This window comes from Microcaecilia unicolor, chromosome 5, assembly GCF_901765095.1.
Source record: "Microcaecilia unicolor chromosome 5, aMicUni1.1, whole genome shotgun sequence".
Lineage (NCBI taxonomy): Eukaryota > Metazoa > Chordata > Amphibia > Gymnophiona > Siphonopidae > Microcaecilia > Microcaecilia unicolor.
Window position 1 is genome coordinate 195,844,223 of NC_044035.1, and position 17,377 is coordinate 195,861,599.

Below are 17,377 nucleotides of genomic sequence, written 5' to 3' on the forward strand. Positions count from 1 at the left end.
AGAATAGCAGCTTTTTCCTCAATTTCAATTCTCTCAAGAGCCAGCTGCAAGACCAAAGCGGGCATGGATCTTCCATAAATACTGGACCCTGATGCGGAAGATTCGGCAACAGCAGACACTGAAATGGTGTCTCCACAAGCAACCGCACCAAGTCCCGCATACCAAAGATGGTTGCAAGCCAATCTAGTGCCACCAAAAATTAGCCATCCTCGGTGAAGATGAATCGCGGTGTGAAGAATTCGTCCAATTAAGGGCCAAGGTGGGAAACACATACAGAGCGTGACACCGGCCATGGCTGCAACACAGCATCCAACACTTCGGAACCGGTTCCTCCAACCGGTCCACCTTGCCATTCGTTCTGGACGCCATGAGATCGATCTCCGAGTCCCCAATTGCTGCAGAGCTGGTGAAATGCCTCTGACCCCAGCTCCCACTCTGCTTCAGTTGAGACGATGATGGCTGAGAAAATTGTCCTGCATGTTGCTCTGACCTGCAGTGTGGGTCACCGACAAGAGAAGCAAGTGGTGCTCCCACCCATTCCACAATGCCAGCTGCCTCTGCGGCCAACGATCTGCTCTGCGTGCCACCCTGGCGGTTGATATAAGCCACTGCCATAGTATTGTCTGAGAGGATCTGTACCACTTGACCCTCCAGGATCATCTGGAAGGCCAGAAAAGGCTTTGAGCACAGACCTCAATTCCAACCGATTGATGGACCACTCCGCTTCTGTTTCTGTCCAACAACCCTGGAACATAGTGGTGGAGGCAATGATCTACCCACCCCGACTGGCATCTGTCACCACAATTAACCACTGTAGGGTCACCACTGGCAGCCCCTGAAGAAGGTTGGCCTCGGAGAGCCACCAACTCATGTTGTGCCACGCCCCCGGAAGCCAAGGTAGCTGCCGCTGATACTCCAGAGACATTGGGGACCACCAGTCCAGTAATGTATGCTGCAGAGGCCGCATGAGAGCCCTCAACCATGGTACCACTTCCAGGGTGGCCACATCGATCCGAGTACCTGCACATAGTCCCAAACACGGGGTCAAGGTAGCTCAAATAACCCACGCACCTGACACCGGAGCTTGAGGCTCCTGCCCTCCGGCAGGAAGACACACCCCTGTGCCGTGTCAAAGCAGACCCCCAGATATTCCAGAGACTGAGAGGGGATTCAGATGACTCTTCAGAAAATTGATCACCCAGCCAAGATACTGGAGAACTTTGATGACACGGGTTGGGCTAGCTGTCTCTTCTGTTCCGAATCTGCTCAGATCAGCCAATTGTCTAGATAAGGATGTACTCTGACCCCTTCCTCTCCGTAGGAACGCAGCCGTCACTGCCACCATTACTTTGGAAAAATGTGCATGGTGCCGTGGCCAGCCCAAACGGCAAGGCTTGGGAACTGGAAGTGTCGACCGAGGACCGCAAAACGTAGAAATCATTTATGAGGGGGCCAAATTGGAATATGCAAACAGGCCTCTTTGAGATCCAGTGCTGTGAGGAACTCCCCCGGTTGAACTAACGCCACAATGGACCTTAACGTTTCCTTGTGGAAATGTCTCACTTGCAAAAAGTCGTTACCTTCTGCAAGTCGAGAACTGGTCTGAAGGAACCTTCTTTGTGGGGCAGCACAAATTAGATCGAATACTGTCCTCAGTGAAGCTTGAACTGCGGAACAGGTGTCACAGCCCCAAATTCCAGCAGCGACTGTAAAGTGTCGTTTACTGCTGCCTGCTTGGTGGCTGTGGCGCACCGTGAGTCCAAAAGGCGTCTCCTAAGGGCATGGAAAATTCTAACGTGTACCCTCTCTGATCAACTCTAGGATCCATTGGCCATTCTTCGTAGACAAGTCAGCCACCCCCCTATCCGAGGAACGAAACAGTGAACCGACGCCCCATCATTGCGTAGAGCACCCCGCAACACCCTGCCGCTGCCCAGTTCCCAAAGGTCTCTTGTCAGTCTGAAAGAAAGAACGCTTCTGAAATCTGGGATGAGGCCCACCCGGGCCGATAGCGTCGGGCCTCACAAAACCAAGGCTTTGAAGACCGGAAGACTGCCCAAGATCTCCTGGCTGCGAGGCTGAGAAATTTGCGTCCATGGGAGCCTCCAAAATGGTGCGCGTGCCAAGTCCCTCAGTGAGGGAAAACTCTGTGTCAGCGGGCGCTGCTGAGCCTACTGCCCCCTAAGACTTCTGTGCAGCCGTGCTGCAGACTCCCGCTGGTTCCGCCTCTTGCCACAACGGGAACATCTCTTAACAGCTTCCGCCATATACAGCTACTTGCAGCGCTCGCACACAGATCCTCCACTGAGACCAAAGCAAACACTCACCCCGATGATAGACCATGCTTGTCCTCCAATGGCATTCCCAGAAGGAGCTCCGAACAGTGCTCGACAGCCCCAGCACCCAGTCTGTCAGACACCGGGTTCTGCCTTCAGCGCTTAGCGTTAAAGATGCAGACAGGTGGGGTTTTTTTGTTGTTGTTTTTTTTTTTTTTTATGTGAGGAAGGAAATTGCAGCCAAAATAACAGCACACTGTGGGACCATTGAGAGAAAAGGAAAGATGGGGTAAGGCAGGGGCCTGGCCCTCATGAATGCCTCCATATTGGGCACCCTCAGCCACACACACTCCTGCTCAACTGGCCAGAAGCCCCCTATAAAGTCGAATCCAGGAGCTGAAAGGAATCCGTCTACCACCTGCTGGAGATAGTGATAAACTGAAGGGTGAAGGAGCTGGACGTCCAGGGTCACTGCCTTCTTTCAGTGTTCTCTATCTCCAATTGCGGGTAGGTGGATACAACCTACCAGTTTCTGGATTCATCTGCTGCTAAGGCTAAAGAAGTGACTGTTGCGCCTTAGTTTGTTAAGCTGCCATGATGGTTCCCAAATGTGCAGTGCATCAAATACCTGAATGAATGAATGAATAAATAAATAAATAAGTGCTGCTAAATATCAGAGCCTTAAGCAGGTAAAACGTCAGGAAGCAGAGCTCAAAACTGGGTTTCAAATCTCCTTACAAAATACCATTAAATACACTTTGGAACTCAATTCTAAGAATATTACTGGTTTACAATATAGAAAAAGTAACCTTTCAAAACACGTGTTTTGGAGGACTAACTTTACATACAGCAGTATGCATGCTTCTGGTGGATCATCATCCTAGGATAGATTCATTTGTGTGCTTGCGTGTTTGTTGGATAATTAATTGGCTGACAGCATAAAACTATGTGTTTGCAGTGGAGGACAGCTTATAGATATACACGTACTTGTATAAAACAATTACCCTCAATGGAAATTGTATGTTTGAGACCTACAAGAATCCATGAGTCTGTTACCTTGGTGTGGGAACAGGAATTACTGGCTGTGTTTTAATTTTTTCCTTGGCTCGATCATTGATGACTTCATCAGCAACTTTAAATATTTTCTTTTTTCTCCTTTTCTGTAGCATATTAAATAAATATAAGTTTTATCTTCTCAAATTATGTACCTGATATTTTATAGTTCACTTATTTCATCATTTTCTATATTATAATTCAAAACAGGCTACGGATAAGTGTTCTATTCCTATCGAAGTCTCATGAGTCTCAAAAAAATGGAACTGTACAAGAGCGTAATATTTATTTTATTTAAAATCATTTCTTACTACTTTCCAAATGATAGCCTGTCTAAAGTGGTGAATGAGGTAGGCAAAAATGCCCAAAATATATCATGGTCAATATTCAAAGACACAGTCTCTCTCATAAAAAATAGGTGGACAACTTAGTCAATTAACTTACATCTAATATTTAGTGGCCCTCTCTGTTTAGGATTGGTATTCATGCAATCCTCCTAAAATGAATAAACTTATTCAGACAGCAGTTGAATATTGCCACTATCTACATAAATTTTAGCTGTACTTGAATGCCCGACTCCTCATTTTACTAAATTATGGAATGTTCTCCCAATACAGTTATTTAAGATGGCCTCAATTATTCAGTTTAGAAAACAGCTAAAGGCACATTTGTTTGCCTAGACCTTTGATGTAGTTGAACCTTCTCTGATGTATTGGATTTTATTTCGCTGAGGTTCCACTGATCATATTGTAAAATTAATAAATTATTTTTGTTGAGAAAGTAAAAAAGGTAAGGGAATGAGGAGGTTTGCTATGATTTTCAAACGTAGGCACTCAAAAAGGTTAGCATTTATGAACTACAAGAGAATGCAGAAAGAGGAAGACAGGCAACACCACCTGGAAAAAGTTAGGAAAGCAAAAATGTAATAGAAAATGACTAACACAGTAAATGGGGGACGGACGGGGGGACGGACAATGTTTTCCCAATATGTAAGTGACAGAAGGAAATACACATCTGCTGAGGTAAGACACGCAGGTGAAGGGAAGGAATGTATATTTCTTTCAGTGTTTACTGAGGATTGGCCAAGAGCACAATAGCAGAAGACAGACACAATTAGGATTGGAAGCGAAGTAGACCTTGACTGATTTTCTGAAAACATTTTGTGAGGAGCTATCTAAACTAAAAATAAACAAAGGGACAAGGACAGATGGGAAACATCCAAGGGTATTAAGGGAACTTCTGGCAACTCCACTATGATTTTTTTCAATGTTTCTTTAGAGCTAGAAGTGGTCCTGGAGGACTGGAGACAGGCAAATCTAGTTCCTCTTCACAAAGGCAGAAGTAAGGAGGGCGCTGGAAACTATGGGCTGGTTAATCTGAGTTCAATGATAAGTAAATTAAGGGAATTACTGCTAAAACAAAGAACAATACAGTTTCTAGAACCCAATGGATCTCAGGATCTGAGGCAGCATGGTTTTACTAGACAAATTTGATCGTCTTCTTTGGGTGACCACAGCCTGACCAAGAAGCATGCTAAAAGTAGTGTATGTATAATTTAGCAAGTCCTTTGAGCACAGTTCCCCATAGGAGAATGAGAAGTAAACTAAGTGCCCTTGATATGGGCTCTGAAAAGACTGACTGGGTTATGAAATAGTTGTGGAAAGGGTAGTGGTAAATGGAATTAATTCTGAGGAAAAAAAAACCTAGTGCTGTGGCACAGGTTTGGTCCTTGATCCAATCCTTTTCAACATTTTATAAATGATACTGTGGAAGAGCTATAAAGAAAAGTTTGACTTTTTGTCGATGGTACCAAAAACTGCAACAGGGTAGACACCATGGAAGGTGAGGAAAGCTTGGGGAATGGTCTAAAGTATGGCAGTAAAAATTTAATGGCAACCCCCCTCCCCCACAAAAATGCAGGTCATACATTTGGGTTGCAAAATCTCAAGGGAGTGTGCCAAAGGTGGTAAGGTAATGTATTTCTGTGCATGAAAGAGCAGGATCTGGGGGTAACTGTATCTGATACCCTTAGGAGGCCAAGCAGGCATATAAGCTGAAGGCAAAAGCCAGAAGGATGCTTGGGTACACGGAGAGGAATGGCCAGTATGAGGACATTATAGTGCCATTTGTTTATTAGATTCTTGATACACTGCTCTTCTGTAGTACAACCAAAAGCAGTTTACATATTACTTTCAAGTACTTTCTCTATAAAAGGCACTATAATGTCCTTCATACTGGCCATTCTTCCGAGACTCATTTGAAGTACTGTGTTCAATTATATAGATTGCACCTCAAAAAAAATATATAAACTAGGAGCAAGATGGCTGCTAAGTAGGACATGCTATATAGAGCTCTCCTGCTGTTTCCTTTACATCTTTACCTTTATGGTAGTTTCCCTTATTCACTATGCCTAAACACAAGCAGAAGGTTAGGGGTTCCTTCCCTTGAAGCCAGAGACTCCTATGTAGAAACAGGTTTCAATTATAGCGTTTGTCTAGTCCGTGCCTATGTTGGGTAATTTCGTGTTGACCGAGTCAGAAAAGAGCCTTGGTTTGGAGGGTGACATTACGTTCAGCTCAAGAAGTCCCGTAGCCCTACTGGATGGCAGGTTTGGTCCACTGAGCCGCTGAGGAGGGAGAGAGTTTCCCCAGTATCTCCAGCTAGGATAGCTGTGCCTCTCTTAGCAAAATAATCTTAGTGCAGGGCTCGTATCCCCTGCACCCCGCAGGTCACTTTTGGTTACTGGTGGCTGGGGATGCCACTGCAGCCAAAGAATTATTAGTGAGAGTACCTTGTCTAAGTCAGACAAGAATGGAGGGTGTGTTAGTTTAAGAGGTTACTTTAGATTTGATATGGATGCACCGGAGGCACTTCACAAAGTTTGTACATCATTTGTAATTGCTTGTTTGGTGAATTCAACTTTCTTAAAGACTTGGGAAATCATGTGAAAGCTCTAGTCTAAGGCAAATGACCTGGAAATACTGATACTCAACTTGAAGGAATCCGGGCAAAATAAACCATGATTTTGACTCTCACGCTGGACAAGTTAGATAGCTTTCAATAATTAAAAAATTTAAATTTCTAGTAATTTCCCATGCTCTTGTCTTCTCTCCCCTCACTAGATGTTGAATAAATTTTTGAAAGTGGTCTTTCATTACCCCATGGAAGGGATGACTCCACTGCAGATAATGCATTATTACTTTTTTTTTTTTACTTTATCAGTGACTAGAACCTTAGTTGGGTTTGAGTCTCTGCTGACAATTTAAATGTTTGTGCTATTCTCAAGAATGCACAAGAGGAAGTATCACCCAGGGATACTCTCTTGGAGTCACTAGTCTTCTTAAAGATAAAGAGGTTCTACTGCTTTTATATCCAAGATTCTTTGGTGAAAATTTTATGGGAGAGCAGCTCCAGATATAGCTAAGGTACTTACCTGTAGTAGGTGTTCTCTGAAGACAGAAGGCTTATATTCTCACAAATGGGTGACGCCGACCCATGTAGCCCGGTCCGGGATTCATAAAAGTATAAACAGAGCTTTGTTGAGTGCGAGACATGCTCCACCGTGCATGTACAAGTGCCTTCCAGCCAGCCACGCGATCGCCTCAGTTTTATACTACAGCAAAATAAAGTAAAAATAACAAAGGACACAACTCCCAGGGGAGGTAGGAGGGATTGTGAGAACATAAAGCCTGCTGTCCTTGGAGAACACCTGCTACAGGCAAGTACAGTAGCTTTTTCAAAGAACAAGCAGGCTTATTAATTCTCAAGAATGGGGAATCCCTAGCAAACAGGCTCATCAAAAACAACAAACACTGGTCAATTGGGCCTTGCAACAGCAAGGAAATAACACAGATTAACCTGAAACTACATACAATCTGAATGAGAGTGCAGCCTGGAACAGAATAAAATGGGCCTAGGAGGGGAGAAATTGGATTCTAGACTCCAAACAGATTCTGTCTGCCCGAACCATTACATTGGGTATCCTGCTCAAGACAGTAATGAGATGTGAATGTGGATTGAAGACTACATCACAGCCTTGCAAATTTCCTCAACAGAGGCTGACCTTGAGTGAGCTACCAACGCAGCCATGGCTCTTACATTATGAGCCATGAAATGACCCTCTAGGGCCAGCCAAGACTGGGCATAAGTGAAGGAAATGCAATCTGCCAGCCAATTAGAAATGGTGCGTTTCCCCGATGGTGACCCCCATCCTGTTAGGATCAAAAGAAACAAAACGTTAGGCAGACTGTCTGTGGGGCCCGGTCCACTCCATGTAGTAGGCCAATACTCTCTTGCAGCCGAAATCGAAGATACTTCCGGTGAGCTGGAACTATCAGGATGTGCTGTAATAACCTGGTCGCAATCCTTCGGGGTGGTGGCCGGCTCGCCAGTAATCCTCCTTTCTGAGTTTCCAAAACTCCAGAATTTTCAGCAATCCCAATCTCCCACCAGTAGTCCATGCATCCAGTCTTTCCAGGCAACACAGTTTTTAGTTCAAGTCTGTTTATTCTTCTCTTCTCCTTCCCTATCACAGCTCCATTCACTTAGGCAATATCCTAGGCAGTTGCAAAAAAAAAGAAACCACAGCAAAAGCAACCCCCCCTATAAATCCCAGTCCGGAGTTCAGTCCTCCTGGTTTCGTTTTTTTAAACTCTTTTCTTTTGAGTAGTTGCAGGATGGCAGTATACCTCCCTCTACACAGCTACATGACTCCTGTGACCACCCACTGCCCTCAGACCTCTGCAACCTCCACCAGAGTACAATCACAGTCCATATCCAACTGCTCATCCAAGCCTGGCAATCCTGTACTCTCCCTTCTCCTTCCTCCAAAAACTCCATTAACTCTGGCCCCTCACAGCTGCCGGTTAGTTCGCCCCACCCCTCACAGGTGGAAGGTATCTTGTATTGACTTCTGACCCACGGAAATTGAGTCTTCTCATCACTGCTCCCCCTTCTGGACGTTGATTGCCATAGTGGCTGCTCCCTCCACTCTTCCACCTCCCCAATGTGCAGTCCCTGGCAGGTTTTTGAGTCCACCTTCCTGCTTCCCCTTCCTATACCTTCTGGGACGTGTAGTTTGGCCCCACGCCTTATCTTACTGGGCCTGGATTCTCCACCTCATCACAGTGCGTATATTAATCCTTTAAGTCCAGAGAGCATAGCAAATCGTCTTTCTGTATCATTGGGAGTAGGGTGCCTAGGGAATCCATCCTGATCTTTTGTCAGACTAGGAATTTGTTCAGGGCTCTTAGGTCTAGGATGGATGATTTCTTCTGCAACAAGGAAGTAACTGGAATAGAATCCTGCCCTTCTTCTCCAGGTAGAATGGGTTCGACCGCATGGGCCTTCAGAAGGCTGGAGAGTTCCTCTGCCTGTGCTGAGAGCTGAATGAATGAGTTCTCGGTGGGCAATCTGGAAGTCTTTGCCTCAGATACGCACTCAATTGGTTTCAGACTATTTGAAGATCCCACCGGGTGGAGGTTATAAGGGGACACCATTCATGGAAAAACTTCAGTCTCTCACCCAAATGGAAAGTAGTCCAGGATGGACACTTTTACTGTGGCTATGCTCTGCTGGAGTCAGTCAAAAGCTTGTGCCTTGCTTTGCCGGGAGCAGCAGGGGCCTTAGGCGCATGCTGTTGATGTGAATGAGTGAACCAAGGTATTATACCTGTCCCTCTAATAATAGGTACTCCTAATTGGTTTGCCAAAAGTCCTCCTAGCTGAGGAGGCAGATGCAGAAGGTGCCCAGTGGGATGGAGAAGAGATGGTATCAGTATGTTTTTTGATTTGTTCTGCGACCTCCTCAACGTTCTCTCCAAAAAGGTTATCCCCTCAGCATGAAGCAGCTGCCAACCTCTGTTGAACAGAATGTTCCAAGTCAGAAATATGTAGCCATAAGAGTCTGTGCATTGCTATACTCTGAGCAGAGATCCTGGTTGCCACATCAAAAGTTTCATGTGCTCCTTGCCAAGAACTTTCAACACACCTTCTGCTGCTGACCAACTTGCGAATTGACTCGGACTGCTGCAGAGGGGTGACTCAGCCAGGTCGATGACACTGCGCACTGAGTTTCACAAGTGGATGCTTGTGAAGAGCTGGTAAGATTATATACAGGAGATGAGCATTGAAGCCTGGTATACTTCCTCCCATAAGAATCCAGGGATCTAGCTTCTCACCTGGGGGCGCCGAGGCATAGTCCCTGGCACTCCTGCCCTTTTGAGAGCAGAATTTCACCACCATGGAATTGTGAGGCAACTGAGGCTTATCAAAACCAGGTGCATGGTGGATCCGATACTGGGGTGCTGATCTTCTTGGCATTACTGGGACTGATAAAGGGGACTCCAAGTTCCTAATGAGGGCTTCCTGGAGCACCTCGTGGAGAAGGACAGTCACAGCATCCCTAGGAGTGACATGTAGTCCAGGACCTCAAGCATCTTGGCCCTCGGCTTGTCCTCCATTTCCAAAGGAAAGGGAATTTCATCAGCCATTCCTTAACAAAAGAAGGAAATGAAAGGCTTTTCAGAGCAGACTTTCTCCTTTCAGGTGGAGGGGAGGGTTCAGAGGGAATTCCACAGGACTCATCCAAGGAAAAGTACCTTGGATCCTCTGAATCCCATAAGCGCTCCTGTTCGGTGTCAGACAATACCTCCTGATGGAAGGAACCAGGTCCTCGAAAATGGTGTCGACAGTCAGTTCCCGCCTCTACTCCGGTATAAACTTCCTCACTGACATCAAAGGAGTGCCAGATTGGGTGGCAGTCGACACTGGAGCTGCCACATTGGTGTTGGAGGCCGAACTGCAGGCTGAGGGCCAAGCGTGGCTGCAACTGTAGGTAAGGTAGGCACAAGAACCACCGATGCAACCCGCTGCATGAGGCCATCGAGTAGCTCAAGGAGCAAGGCCTGGATGTGATCACCGAGGGCCGATACTGCGATAGGCTGGGATGCTGGCTCAGGTGCAGGTTGCAGAACTGCTGATGTCAATGCTGGAGCTGTGTCTTGGCTGCTGGGAGACCGGTGCATCAGCATTTTCTGTATGGAGGGGGAGTGGTCCTCCCGGCGTTGACACTTCTCGGGTGCTGAATCCTTCGACGCCTCGGAGCTGCCAGCACCATGTGTCGAGGGTGACCGATGATGATGCTTCCTAGCCTTCACCTGAAGCATGTCACCGAGGCTGACATTGAATCCACATGTCGCCTCGGGGTCGGTTCAACAATGGACGGTCCCGGGGGCCCTGAACAGCAGGAGGCCTTGAGGCAGGTGGAGACCACTCGATGTTTCCCTGCTACCCTGTGTCTAAGGGTATAGCAAGCAGCAACTTTCTTTCTTCTTTCTTTCTTTCTTTCTTTATGTATTGCATTTGTATCCCACATTTTCCCACCTCTTTGCAGGCTCAATGTGGCTTACAATACATCATGGATACTGGAAATGAGAAGAGATATACATTGGTTTTGCAGAAGGATTTTGGGTTACATGGTCATGAAGTACAAGATAATGGTATTACAGAAGACATATTAGACCTTAAAATACAAGATAGAGGTATTAAAAAAGACATTATCAGACAATAGAAATGCTTACGAACGCTCCCCAATGCCGGTGTGATGCTCATCGATGCCGAAGCCCTCCGATGCCGAGGAACCGGACTTGGCTCCAAAAATGTTCTCATGATGAGCCTCTCTGGAAATCTGGATCCTCTTCTTCATGTGAAGACAGAGAACACAGTTAGTGGGGCTATGGTTGGACCCAAGACACTGTAGACACCAAGAATGGGTGTCTTTCCCAGAGATTATCCAATTGCACCGGGTACAGCGCTTAAAGTCACCCGGAATATTCGTGGACAAGGAAGGAAAAACTTCCTCAGCTAAATTTAAAAAATCGATGGTGCCTGAAAAAGGGGCAAGGCACAACAAAAAAAAAAAAAGGGAAAGTTCCTGGCCGAAGTCATGGCATAAAAGCAGCCTGATGACGATAAAAATAAAGGAAACTTAAACCTGGGGAAAATGAACTAAATACAAGGGAAAACAGTAGGTTCCACAACAGGAAACAATAATGTATGAAAAATAGCTGAAAGGCACCAGAAAAGCTCTTTAGGACCCAGCGATGTGAGGAGACAGCTAAAAAACATGCCTCTCCTCACCGCGGTTAGAAAAAGAATTGAGGAGAGTGCATTTGCACGGCGGGAAGGAAGGCACTCGTGCATGCGTCGCTGGAGCTATTCACTCTCCACAAAGCTCTGTTTATACTTTATAACCACCAGACGGGCGACAAAGGACTGCGTCACCTATCTGTGAGAATTAATAAGTATGCTTGTCCTCAGAGAATTCCCAATTGGTCTCTCATTTAACCAAGGATAGAAAGAAAAGCTTTTGGCTGTGAAATAAGAAGTGGTTGCATTGGGAGCTTACTTTCCATTTCCATTGTACACGCAATTGTTATTTGAATATACAGTATACCACTTGTTCTGGACACAGAAGTGCTCCATGATGACCATATTACTCCACTTTGGGATGTTAATGTAATAGTATTTGGCATGGGTCAATCCTACTATTTTATTTCTCTTTTTCTTTGAACTTCTCTTGATTATTAGATTGTCCCCCCCCCCCCCCCCAACCACTTGGGGCTACAATGCAAAGTTATTTTTTTCTTGTTAAAGTAATTTGATTTGTTGCAGTTTTGCTGTACAAAGATGGATGGATGTTGATCTAGAGGGTGGCAACCAAAATCATCAGTGGTCTTCCTAATCAATTTTGTGTTTGGGATTGTTTTTGATAAATTCTAAACTGCTCTCTTCTCTGTGTGTTCCCCTTTCTTAATAGATTTCTGCCTCTATCTATCCTATATTAAGAAAAAAAAAACCTTGCCTTTCCTACTGGTTTCTATATTATGTCCCTTTCTGCCCACCACTATCCTACCCACCCCTAGTGTTAGCTCCCCCTATATAGGATAACCAGGAGACAATTATCTACACTGAATATCTTAACATAGTACAAAGTCACACTTGTGAAGCATATCAATATATCTTTTTATTCAATGCAATATATGTGGTGCCTTAGTCCTAAGAAAACCCTCCGGTTACCTTCGAGCTTGCTCCGATCTGTCGCCAATATCAGCTGTGAAAGATGAAATCAACTAACTCAAAAAGGAATTTGGCTACAATCAAGGAAGAGGCTGCATGAAGGAACGCATCCAGGACCAACCCAGTTCCCCAGTCAATTTACACCAGCACTGTCACAGAGAATAAAGCAGAAAAGGAATAGACAGGCTACAGTAGGCTCTGGTAGACTAGACCTGTGACACAGAGATATTCACCCTCCCAAACTTTACCACTGTTATAATTCCTTTGCTGTATTGGAACATATGAAGCTCAGAATATAAGTACTGAGGGAACAGCCAGGGGCAAGTACTATGACTCAATCCAAAAGACACACCCAAAACATGATGAAATTGGCTGCCTAGGAGACTCCATTATAAGAGGCATTAACTTAGGAGCACAGTTCAAGGGTCCCAATATAGTGAAATTCCTTCCAGGATCCTCAGCCACTAGAAATACCAATCAAATACTGAATATGATCAAGAAGAAAGGATTCAAATATTATATTGTAATCTGCCTGGGACAAATGACTGGCAACAATAGCAAGTTCAGAGCACAGAGAGTATTCAAGAAGCTAGGGGAGGGACTCAAGCCTTTGGTTGGACTGCAGCTTTTTCTGCAGTTAGTTCTACTAGGGAAGGGAGAGGAAAGATTATGTAAAACAGAGAAGTTCAATAATGGCTTTGAAATTTGGTGTAAAGAAGAAGGTTTCAGATACAAAGGAGGATGGGCAGTACATGGCAAAATCACAGGCTGTATTGCAATGATGGGCTACATCTTTCTGTGATTGGAAAAAGGATCCTTGGGAAGAAATTCAGATGGTACGTTTCTAGGCATTTAAACTAGAGGGTGGGGGTGACAATAGAAGAAAGTGAATTGAGAAAATCACCCCCCCCACCCAGCAAAAACATGACAGCAGCAGGGTTAGTAACCATATAATGCACGTAATAACACATGGAAAGCCATGGGCACAAATGCTCATAGCCTAAGTATAAAGGTTCAAGACTTGCAAGCTATAATGTTTGAAGAAGGCTTGGGTATTATTGCTATTACAGAAACATGGTTCAATGACTCTCATGAATGTGATGCAAACCATACTGGGTTATAATCTTATACTGGGCTATAATCTTTTTAGGAAGGATAGGGATGACCAAAGACGTGAATGAGTGGCGCTGTATGTGAAAAATAATATCAGAGCAGCTGAAATGCAGAGGACCTGGGGAAAGGAAGAAGTTATATGGATTATTCTGGAAAGAGAAGATGGTACCTGTATCCACTGGGTGTTATCTACAGACCTCCTGGTACAAATGGAGAAGCTAGACAAGGATCTGATCAAAGATATCTGTAAGCTTGGTAAAGAACGGGGAGGTGCTGTTGCTGGGGACAACTTGCCTGATGTGGATTGGAATATCCAGTTGGCAGAATCTGAAAGAAGTTTAGAGCTCGTGGTTGCTTGTCAAAGTGCCTTCCTCAGACAAATTGTGACAGCAACCCATGAGGGAAGGGTCAACACTAGATCTAGTGCTCACAACTGGAGGCGGTGTTTCCAAAGTCCGGGTGGGTGCCCACCAAGGCAATAGTGATTATATACACGATATGATTTGATATAAGAATGAAAGCAGAGTGCAGCCGCACAAACTCTTAGTACTGGATTTCAAATGTGCTCTGCTAAGATTCCATAGATCCATTCCTTCTAAACAGGATTCCTTTGTGTTTATCACCACGCATGTTTGAATTCCATTACCATTTTCATCTCCCCCACGTCCCGCGGGAGGTCATTCCATGTATCTACCACCCTCTCCGTGAAAAAATACTTCCAGACATTACTCCTGAGTCTGTCCCCCTTCAACCTCAATTCATGTCCTCTAGTTCTACCACCTTCCTGTCTCTAGAAAAGGTTTGTTTGCAGATTAATACCTTTCAATATTTGAACATCTGTATCACGTCACCCCGTTTCTCCTTTCCTCCAAGGTATACATGTTCAGGGTCGGCAAGTCTCTCCTCGTACGGTTTCACAACGCAAATCTCATACCATTTTCGTAGCTTTTCTTTGCACCGCTTCTAGTCTTTTTACATCTTTAGCAAGATATGACCTCCAAAACTGAACACATATTCCAAGTGGGGCCTCACCCAATGACTTGTAGAGGGGCTATCAACACCTCCTTTCTTCTTCTGGTTATACCCCTCTCTATGCAGTCTAGCATCCTTTTTGGCCACGGCTGTCACCCTATCCATTGTTTCTTCACCTTCGTATCCTCCGACAACAACACCCCAAGATCTCTCTCCTGAGTCGAGCTTACTAATCTCTCCCCTCCTATTCGGTATCTCTCTTTTGGGTTTCTACACCCCAAATGCATCACCCTGCCGAGGATTTGAAATTTGTAGTACTCATCCAGATTGTTTTACTCCACAGGGGTGATGCAGCCCTGTACCCTGTTAAAAAGGAAACAAGAACTTATTTTCAGATGGGATACAGTGGCCCCTAGCGGCCTCAATAGGGAAATAGAATGGCAATCTCTACTCTAACAATTTCCCGCGCTTACAAGTCAGCTGATAGCCTATAAAAGCACTGCACATGTGTAGCATTTTTGTAGGTCTCAATCCTGATGGGAGTTTGTTCCTCCCTATGATCTGCCAATCTGCGAGTAACAAAATTGGTAAAGCTTAAGAGCGCTGATTGTATTGTGTTTAGACTCTACTTTACACTGAATGAGCTTCGACTGTTTCTTGCATGTTTTTTTTGTGTTCGTGTTTTTTTGTTGATTTATGTTCTGTTCTGGCCGGATTTTAGATAAGTTTCCCCTGAGCACGCCAATATCCTGGCGAAACAAGCCCATGTAGGGAGCAATGAGCATTGACATTGGGAACAATGAACACTGAGCGTTGTTATAACAGTCTTCACAAGTCACGAATATAAGCTAGCTGTCTGTTCATCTGTCCAATTTAGATTGTAAGTTCGTTGGAGCAGGGACTGTCTTTCATGTTAATTTGTACAGCGCTGTGTAAGTCTAGTAGCGCTATAGAAATGTTTAATAGTAGTAGTAGTAGATTTGATATTCAAAAGTACTGGCTTGACCTGATTTGGACATCGCATAATTTTTCTGAATTTGAAACATCTATGAGAACGTCTGGAAGATCATAATCCCTCCCCCCCCCCCCCCCCCCCCGCCACTCAAACCTAAGTAGGGGAGTGGAGGCAGGGTGTGCGAATGATGGTCCATGTAATACACCAAAAAACTGAGCACAATCATATAATATAAATATTTATTTTTTGTGGTTTTGCGTTATTATCTGTTTTATTTTATGTTAACACCATTTGGTTTCTGTTTACTACTACTACTACTACTACTAACTAGCATTTCTAAAGCGCTACTAGGGTTACGCAGCGCTGTACAATTTAAACATAGAAGGACGGTCCCTGCTCAAAGAGCTTACAATCTAAAAGACAAGAGAACAATCTAAAGACAAGTGAACAATCTAGGAGGACGAGTGAGCAGTTAATCTAATAGAGGGGATAGATTGGGGCATTCTGTCTATCTAGAGCGGTTTAGGCGCCGAAGGCAGCATAGAAGAGGTGAGTTTTAAGCAGAGATTTGAAGATGGGTAGGGAGGGGGCATGGCGTATGGGTAAAGAAGATTGTTCCAGGCACAGGGTGAAGCAAGGCAGAATGAGCGGAGCCTGGAGTTGGCAGTGGTGGAGAAGGGTACTGAGAGAAGGGCTTTGTCCTGTGAGCGAGGTTACGGGCGGGAACATAGGGGGAGATGAGGAGGTGGAGAGGTTAGTGAGGAGCCGCAGACTGAGTGCACTTGTTAGGTGAGGAGGAGGAGCTTGAATTGTATGCATACTCTGATTGGAAGCCAATGAAGTGATTTGAGGAGAGGGTGATATGAGTATATCGGTTTGCGGAATACTAAGACGTGCAGCAGCGTACTGAACTGATTGAAGGGGGAATAGATGGTTGGAGTGGGAGGCCGGTGAGGAGTAAGTTGCAGTAATCAAGGCGAGAGGTAATGAGAGCGGTGGACGAGAGTTCTGGTGGTGTGCTCAGAGAGGAAAGGGCGACTTATGCTGATGTTGAAGAGGAAGAAGCGACAGGTCTTGGCAGTCTGTTGGATATGCGCAGAGAAGGAGGAGGGAGGAGTCGAAGATGACTCGCAGGTTGCGGGCAGATGGGACCGGGGAGGATGAGGGTGTTATCAACAGAGATAGAGAGTGGAGGAAGAGGAGAAGTGGGTTTGGGAGGACAGACGAGGAGCTCGGTCTTGGACATGTTCAGCTTCCAGGTGGCGGTTGGAACATCCATGCCGCGATGTCGGATAAACAGGCCGATACCTTGGCCTGGGTCACCGCGGTGATGTCAGGTGTGGAGAGGTATAGCTGAGTGTCATCAGCATAAGATGATACGGGAAACCATGAGACGAGATCAGCGAGCCCAGGGAAGAGGGTAGATTGAGAAGAGAAGGGGTCCAAGGACAGATCCCTGGGGAACCTCCAACAGATAGTGGGATGGGAGTGGAGGAAGAATCCATGGGAGTGTACCCTGAAGGGCGGTGGGAGAGATAAGAGGAGAACCAGGAGAGGACAGGGCCTTGGAATCCAAAAGAGGATAGCGTGGCAGAAGTAAACTCATGGTTGACAGTGTCAACGGCGGCGGAAAGATCGAGGAGGATGAGGATGGAGTAATGACCTCTGGATTTGGCCAGGAGCAGGTCATTGCAAACTTTAGAGAGTGCGTTTCTGTTGAGTGCAGAGGGCGAAAACCGGATTGAAGTGGATCGAGGATGTCATGAGAGGAGAGAAAGTCAAGGCAGCGGCTGTGAACGGCGCGCTCAAGTAATTTGGAAAGGAAGGGTAAAAGAGAGATGGGGCGGTAGTTAGAGGGGCAGGTAGGGTCAAGTGAAGGTTTTTTTAGGAGAGGTGTGACAACAGCGTGTTTGAAGGTGTCAGGGACAGTT

General features: G+C 45.5%; 1 protein-coding gene across 1 annotated transcript in view; it reads right to left on the bottom strand.

The window, feature by feature from the left end:
• Positions 1 to 17,377, bottom strand: part of ZDHHC1 (zinc finger DHHC-type containing 1) — a 433,998-nt gene that overhangs the window by 36,549 nt on the left and 380,072 nt on the right. The window contains exon 10 of the mRNA XM_030203691.1: positions 3,347 to 3,436. Within this exon, the coding sequence (XP_030059551.1) occupies positions 3,347 to 3,436 (90 nt within the window). The remainder of the gene's footprint in view (positions 1 to 3,346; positions 3,437 to 17,377) is intronic.